Source organism: Penicillium argentinense, assembly GCF_028826775.1.
Source record: "Penicillium argentinense strain IBT 30761 chromosome Unknown utg000010l_segment0_segment0, whole genome shotgun sequence".
Lineage (NCBI taxonomy): Eukaryota > Fungi > Ascomycota > Eurotiomycetes > Eurotiales > Aspergillaceae > Penicillium > Penicillium argentinense.
The window spans coordinates 3,492,979-3,501,082 of NW_026622669.1; the positions used below are offsets into that span (position 1 = coordinate 3,492,979).

The window sequence follows — 8,104 nt, forward strand, 5'->3', positions numbered from 1 at the left end:
ATTGAGCCCCACCTCCGTCCGTCTGGTTAAGCCAAAAAGTACTCAAGCTCTCGTCCCTGACCAGCAGTTGTCATGGTACATTATGTGGGCATGATGTTGCTTCTTCCAGGCAGTCAGCAACTCCATAATGAAGCCACACGGTCCAATCCGGCACCATCGTCTTCCCGAACGATGGTGATCGATCCGCTGCCTCTATTACAGCGAAAGGGGTTAATTGCGATCATATCCATAGCCTCTGTTTCTTTGGTGGCCACATTTTCACTGCTAGCTTTCCTCACCTATCGGCTCATTTTCTGGCGCAGATACTACCACCGATACCTGGGGTATAACCAATATGTCGTCCTCGTATATAATCTCGCGCTTGCGGATTTTCAAATGGGCCTGGGATTTATTGTCAGTCTGCGGTGGATTTTTACAGATTCCGTCGATGGATCTGATATCTTTTGTTTACTCCAAGGCATTTGGCTGCAGATCGGGAATCCAATGAGCGGGATGTTTGTGCTTGCCATTGCCATGTATACCTTTATTCACATCATCCTGGGCTACCAGCTCGGTCACCGTATATTTGTGGCCGCGGTAGTCTGTCTGTGGATATTTGGTGTGGTGATAGTTGTTATTCCAATCGCTACGATAGGCCGGTATGTCTGGTTCCCAGCAGTCGCATGGGTGAGTTTTCGTTCCTTCAGGCGTTTGTACTGTGCATGACTGAACTTTTCCTTTCCACTCAAGCAGTGTTGGATACCAACTGAGCAACCCGTGTTGCGGTTGTGGACACATTACTTCTGGATTTTCGCTGCTCAATGTCTTACGATCCTGCTCTACGTTGTTATCTTCGTCCAGCTCCGACGCAAAATTGCTGAGTGTATTTTGCTTGGAGGCCAAAACACTAGCAGTCTCCGTCACTTGAACCGTGTTGCCAGCTGCATGATTCTATACCCGATCGTATATATTACTCTATCGTTGCCTCTTGCCGTGGGTCGGATGGAATCTGTGAATGGCCATACCCCCAGCGTTACATACTTCTGTATCGCGGGCTCGCTTCTGGCGTCGTCTGGTCTGTGCAACACACTACTCTATGCATTGACCAGGAAGAACTCGGTCATGCCTCCGGAGAGGACACCGATGGCCGACAACAGATACGGCCGACCAGCCAGTCGGAGGGGCGGGGAGTCCACGAAAAGTAATGCACGGCCTCGAATGATAGAGCACTGGGGCAACACATGTAGTACCGGTGTTGCTCCCCACTACGACGACCCCACACCCGAGAGCATCCCAAATGGTGGGTTCGAGCAAGATCTGGATTTTGGACTGGCAGATACCCCGGCTCATCCAATGGACCACAATGATCCACCGAGTGATGGATGGTAGGCTTATTGGAAGAAAATGATGTCTCGACTCTTGAAACAGTCCTCCCGCGAAGAGGCGATATGTAAGATCTCCAACAGGCAAATTGTGGTAGGTGACCACAACACCACAACGCCCGGATGGAGATTATTTTAGTATGATTAGAAAGCCCGCATCCGCCAGACTCTAAAACCAATTCTCTTTTTACATATTATTGAAAATTGGTGGCAGGAAAGATGAAATACTCTCAGCCAATAGAAACTCGGATGAAAACCCAGACTAGTCACGTGCCATTCCCTCTACTGACCGGGGTTCTGTCTGTTGTGCTAGGCGTAAACAGGAGGCAGTAAGCATCCAAAACTTGTATTCTCACAACTAGACAGTCGCATAATCATCAACATGTGATACCATGATCCAATTTAATCATGACACACACAAATCTAGATCCATTGACTGCCATTCACGGTGCACACACATATGTTTCTGCCAGTGAGCGCTGATTGTTAAGTTCCGAAATTTTGAGGCCTGGGCGCACCGACAGTTCGGCGCCCAGATCAAAAGATTCCTCACCGATAACGGGAGAGAATTTCTGCCAGTTGGAACACATCTTGAATCCCAGGGAGTTGAGTTCGATACTTCGCCGCCATATTGCAAAGGGCAGAATGGACTGGCGGAACGCACGAATCGCACTATCCGGGAGCGGATCAACACGCTCCTGTCCGATGCGAGCCTTCCTCCTTCCTGGTGGATCGAGCTTGTAGACACAGTGGTCTACCTGAAGCTGCGTGCTCCAGCTTTCGATCTTACAGAAAAAGACCCCATTTGAAATTCTATATGGGAAGCCGCCCTCACTCTTGCATCTGCGACGGATCGGCTCCCGTGCATGGGTCTTAATTCCAAAAGAGCACCGAGCAAAACTTGGACCGAGATCATCTGAGTGCCGACTGCTAGGCTATTGTGAACCGAACCAGTTCAAGCTCTATGAAATCCATTCTGGAAAGACAGTCTTTTCACGTGATGTCGAGTTCGATGAGAGGACCCCGGTGGCGCCACTCATCGAGGGGGAAACAGGCAACGACCTCCTGGACAACGCTCCTCCATCACCTGTCTTTCCATCAATGCCAAGTTCAGCCAGCAGGCTGCCAACACCACCTACATCGCCATTACCTCCATCGAGTGAGCGAGAGAAAACGCCATCTGAGCGTGAAGAAGAGACACCTCCAGTGGTCAATCCAAGCCAACAAGGAATCGACTTGACATCGGATCTTGGGTATTCGATCTATGGCCGCAAACGAAGACCGTCACGGCGTCTCCTGGAATCACTCGGCAAGGTGTACTCGGCAGGCACATTGAAAACCGCACCGGACAGACAAGTCGACCCGGCGACCTTTCGCGAAGCTGTGTCAGGCCCAAACAAGTTGGAATGGTGGGCCGCCATCCAGAAAGAATATGCGTCGCTTCTCGAACACGGAACATGGGAAAAGGTTCGACGAGAGGACATCCCAGTCGGAGATCATGTCATTGGCTGCAAGTGGGTCTTCAAGACTAAGACCAACGGGACGCGCAAAGCGCGCTTGGTCATCAAAGGCTACCGGCAGAAATATGGCATTGACTATCAAGAAACGTTTGCTGCCGTATCGCGAATGGACTCGGTCCGCTGCATTGTTGCCAGCGCCGTGTTGCGCGGTTGGAAGCTCCATCAATTCGATGCTGTCACTGCCTTCCTGCACGGAGACGTCGATTCGTCGATCTACATGGAGTTACCCGAAGGCTTCGAAGATTCAGGGTACGTGTGTCGGCTGCGCCGTTCACTGTATGGGCTGAAGCAGGCCCCGCGGATTTGGTACCAATGCGTCCACCGCGTCCTGGCTTCTCATGGCTTCACCATGGCCCAATCGGACAACTGTGTGTTCTACAAACCGGATTGCGTCGTTTGCATTTATGTCGATGACTTTCTCGTTGCTGCGGCAAACACGCACGAAATAGAACAAGTGCAACAAGTATTGCAGACAGAGTTCCGACTCAACGATCTGGGCACCCCGCGATCGTTCCTCGGCATCCAGTTCGACTATCACGTTGACGGTTCCGTGTCTATTCACCAACACCAGTACATCCAGAAGGTGCTCTCCGACTTTGGCATGGAGACTTGTCAGCCGAAGTCTACGCCGATGAATCCTAAGCAAATCCTGAATCATCATCCAGACGAGGCACTTCCGGACGAGGAAGCAAAAGCTCGTTATGCAACTGCCATCGGTTCGTTGATGTATGTGATGGTTGGCGCGTGACCGGACATTGCGTTTGCACTGGGCACGTTGAGTCGCTTCACGTCTCAGCCGCAATCACACCACCAAGTTGCTCTGCAGCGATTGCTTCGCTACATCAAAGCCACGCAATCTTGTCGTATTACCTACCGCAGTGAGTGACGCGATGAAAATTGGATCCACAGATTGAAACTGAGGAAATATCCGAAATTAATGATGGGTAATGCAAAAAGTTCGCAACCATGGACTTTTTCCGGTAGGTCTCGACCGCATTGATCACAGTGGACTGTGACAACCCCGCGATGGGATTGGTCTGGTCATCCACAAGATGAACAGGGGTCAACCGTGCTGGAGCTTTGATCACCTATCACAAGCGGTGACATATCTGTACAATTAACTCCCGCAGACCATGCAAGAAAGAAATCCGAGGCATTTCAGACCAGCGGACAATCAATCGTCGTGAGACCGCCAGAGACGCGTCTCCTCGTCGGGAAGCCCCTCCTCCAATCGCACCTGCTGATAGGAGCAGACCCGCCAGCCCCGAATCAGCATGTAGCCTGCCATGATGCCGCTCATCATAGCAAGCAGGAGGATAAGAGTGAAAACGCCGCCGATGCTGCGGACCGTCTCCTGGGTTTTTGAGAGCAACTGTGTTGCTTTAATGACCTGCGCCCTGGCCGTACCATCATCTGATGATGCTGTTGGGCTAAGGTCAATAACCTTTTCATCCGGGATGCCATCGCCATTCGGGTACATTCGCCCGGGATCCTGTGGCTTAGGGATTCCGCCGAACCCCATCCATCCCACGAAATGCCAATTAGGAAAATCGGTTCGGTGGATGTTGGACGATCCCAAGACGTTGCCTTCGCGATCCACCGCCTCGGCCGTGATCCAGTCCAAGTAGCCGCGGGCAATGAATATGGTCTCAAAGTCGTGCTTGGTGGCATTGCCGACATAGACAGGCTCATCGAATTGCGACCTGCGCGCGTAGAAGCGCCACACGTCGACCTCGGTAGCACCGTTCCAGCTAACCCAAATAGTTGTAACAAGGTTCGTATCGTCGGTGGCGTGAACTGCGGCCACCATGTCCGGAGGGATGGTGGGACGACCGGTGAATTCGAATTTATAGGCGCGGTAGTTGGAGAAGCGAGGGGATGTGAAGCGAGCGGACATGACCAGCTCACCGTCCTCAGTGAATTCCGAGATGTAGCCACCCTGGCTCCAGCACACAAACATATTCTTATCGGGAAGCACTTGGGCGTTACCACGGAGGCGGGTGAGGTCGCCATCCGGACGGTTATAGCGTCGCAGAACACGAGCTGTCATGGGGGTGGTACCGGTTTCGATTTCGATGATGAGAGCAGAGGAAATATCCTCCTCGCTGAATTCCTCATCGGAGGCGTTGTTGAGTAGCGAAATAACATGGTGTGTTCCCTCCGAAGACAGGAATTTAGCGTCGTGCTGTTTCGAGAAACTAAAGTCCTGGTCGAAGTCGCCGTTACGCTGGCCACCCAGGCGCCACAAAATGCGGCCGTCAGCCCCGGAAACCAGGTAGATAGTGTTAGTGAATCGCATAGAAAGAAGGTAATCGCCCGCAGCATTCTTGTCGACCGAATTAATGTGAACATAATCCCACCCGGGAGGACCCTCCACCTTAGACCACTTGGAGTAGTGAACAGTCTCCGCCAGCGGAACCTGATCATACGACTTCCATTCGTGAAGAACCTCTGCGGTGACCAGATCAAGTTCGGCGAAGCCACCAATCTCCAAGCTGGTTCGCTCGGTCGGTCGGTTAAATGCCGTGAGATCGATATCTTCGGTTAAATAAACCGTGACAACAGCTGTTCTGCCATTGTCGAGGACATTGAATTCGTGAATATCGAAAGAACCAAGGTCCTCTCGGAGTGGGACTTTTCGTACGGTCTGGAAGCTAGAGTCCAGAACCAGTCCGTAACCCTTGTGGCTTCCGTCAAAGGTGTACTGCTGGATCAGCGAAATATAGGTCTCGTTGCCGATGCTGTTGATGGCTTTGAAATCGAAGACGTTGCGGTTATCGAACATGGGCGAGCCGGTCCACACAAGACGCTAAAACAAAACACCAAAGAGTTAGTGTTATAGCTCTTCCGAGGGTTGAATTGGAGCAGATCCTCCACGTACACCTTCTTGGTCGTAGATATGCGGGCCGATCTGGAACCCCTCGAACACGCCGGTCGGGCCATCGGGCGCAATACGTAGATACGGCGACACAAACCAGTAACCGGGGCTGGTGCGATCGCGATCAAGATGTTCGATGTCGAATTTCACAGCCTTGACGTCTGGCAACTAAAGGATGACGCGATTTTAGTCGGGTCGGAGACCTGGGCTAGCGCACCACCACTTACGGTCCTAAAGGACATAAAATCATCGTCGGTGTGCTGCCAGGCAACTGCATAATGCGCGAGCAGCAGCAGCAGACTTGACCAAATCATGATGGGCGGAAAAGAGCGTCAATTAGAAATGAGCGGCCATGAAAGAGCGAAAAGGCCGAAAGGGCTGGAAAAGACGGAGGGGACTTTTCCTTGCGGCTGGAACAACACAGGCACAGGCACAGCCGCGACGGGGGTAGAAAGGGCCGACGGTCAGCGAGAGACTGAACCCGGTGGGCCCAATCGCCCTTGGGATGTTGCACGGCGGGACTGCTGGCTCCCAAGACGGGTTTCCGCTGGCGAGTACAAGGGTCGCGGGGTGTGGTACGCGCTGGCAGCCAGCAGATCCATGGAGAACCACCCTGATCGACATCTCGCCTTGGCGCTTGCGAAGTCGTTGCGAGAGGGCTGGATGCGGTCTACCCACTCGGCCTATCCCGAGCTCGACCCATCACACGGCCTTTTTGCGCGACACCAGAAAGTCTCAGATCGGGATATGTCATTGGATCGAAGGCCTAAACTTGGGCCAAGTTTCATACTACTTCAACGGTGCCATTGCTGCAAATACACGCCGTAAACCCTAGTGTAGTATGTGTAGGTAGTACTTGAGTCCATTGCGGTTACCCCAGACACTGGATTAGCACAGGGGCGCAGTCACCCAACGAACCGCTTCCGGCCAATGCCATCCTCATCTCACTTTCATCCTCAACGCAAGGGTGGCACCGCTGAGTCATCATGAGAACTGTCACGTGATCTGGCTATACGGCTCCAAATCTTGGTGCCTGCCGGACTTGGCCCTCCACCATAACATCATCTCGTCAAAAAGTCGATCATGGACGCTCATGACGCGGAAAGGAATGATAGACACCTCTATCCCAGACATATAGCAGTAGATGTGGGAATCGACGCGGTGCCAGCAAAGCATGCATTAGCCCGCGCCGGTGCGTACACATATCCATTCAGGTTATATTTGTTGTAATTCAGAGGAAGATTGAGGGTTTATAACGTAGTTCCCAAGCGAGCCGCCCACCCAAGCGAACCGCCCACTTCGACCGAAAACGCGTTCCGACGCGTACCCACCATCTTCAACCACTCACCATGCCACCAAAACACGCTCAATCAAGCCGAAACTCGATTGAACAGGAAGGCCGAATCCTCTCAGTTATCAGAGATATTCCGAATGGCTCTACCGACTCTATACGCACGATCGCAGCGCGTTACCAGATAACGTAATCCACGGGTGAACGGTTAACACGGGTGAGCGGTCAACCCCGCCAAAAAGCGCCTTCCCACGCGTACCCGCCATCTTCAAACACCCACCATGACATCCACCCCTCGTCAATCAGGCCACGATTCGGTCAATCGTGAGGGTAGGCTCTTATTAGCCATCCAGGCCGTTCAGAACAAATAGATCAAGTCAATTCACGCTGCCGCATCATTATATAATGTGTCATATACTACTCTACGAGCACGTGTTAATGGGCGATCGCCACGCGCTGCTACACGCCCACCCTGTCAAAAATTGACTAGTTTTGAAGAATATACACTAGTTCAGTGGGTTCTCTCTATGGACGCTCGTGGTGCAGCGCCTAGGCCCTCTCATCTGAGAGATATGGCCAATATCTTACTGGCTGATCGTGGAAATGACCAACCATTAACTGTGGGTGTTAACTGGCCGTCATCGTTCATCAAACGCCGAGATGAACTACAAACCCGCTTTTCGAGACATTATGACTACCAACGTGCGAAAAATGAGGATCCAAAGGTTCTACGTGAATGGTTTAAAACTGTTCAGTCTGTGATCAATGAGAACGGCATCCAATCAGAGGATATATATAACTTTGATGAGACTGGTTTCGCAATGGGGGCTATATCATCACAGAAGGTGGTTACACGAGCAGATTTCTATGGTCGCCGGGCAGTTCTACAACCTGGAAATCGTGAGTGGGTAACTGCAATTGAGGCAATCAGTGCAGCTGGTTTCGCACTACCACCAACTATCATTCTCAAAGCCAAAAACCACAACAGTAGTTGGCTTGAAGGGCTTCCAAACAACTGGCGAATTGAAGTTTCACCTAATGGTTGGACTTCAGA

General features: G+C 51.8%; 2 protein-coding genes across 2 annotated transcripts; one reads left to right on the plus strand and one right to left on the minus strand.

Annotated features, from left to right (window-relative positions):
* Positions 1-483: 483 nt before the first annotated feature.
* N7532_010984 (uncharacterized protein) lies at positions 484-1,368 on the plus strand (the record flags this gene model as incomplete). Its single annotated transcript, XM_056623475.1, has 2 exons — positions 484-666; positions 730-1,368. 2 exons carry the CDS (start codon positions 484-486, stop codon positions 1,366-1,368), a joined length of 822 nt encoding a protein of 273 aa, XP_056470891.1.
* Positions 1,369-4,055: 2,687 nt separating this feature from the next.
* N7532_010985 (uncharacterized protein) lies at positions 4,056-6,073 on the minus strand (the record flags this gene model as incomplete). Its single annotated transcript, XM_056623476.1, has 3 exons — positions 4,056-5,690; positions 5,763-5,927; positions 5,987-6,073. The coding sequence occupies 3 exons, from the start codon at positions 6,071-6,073 to the stop codon at positions 4,056-4,058; spliced, it is 1,887 nt and encodes a 628-aa protein (XP_056470892.1).
* Positions 6,074-8,104: the final 2,031 nt, after the last annotated feature.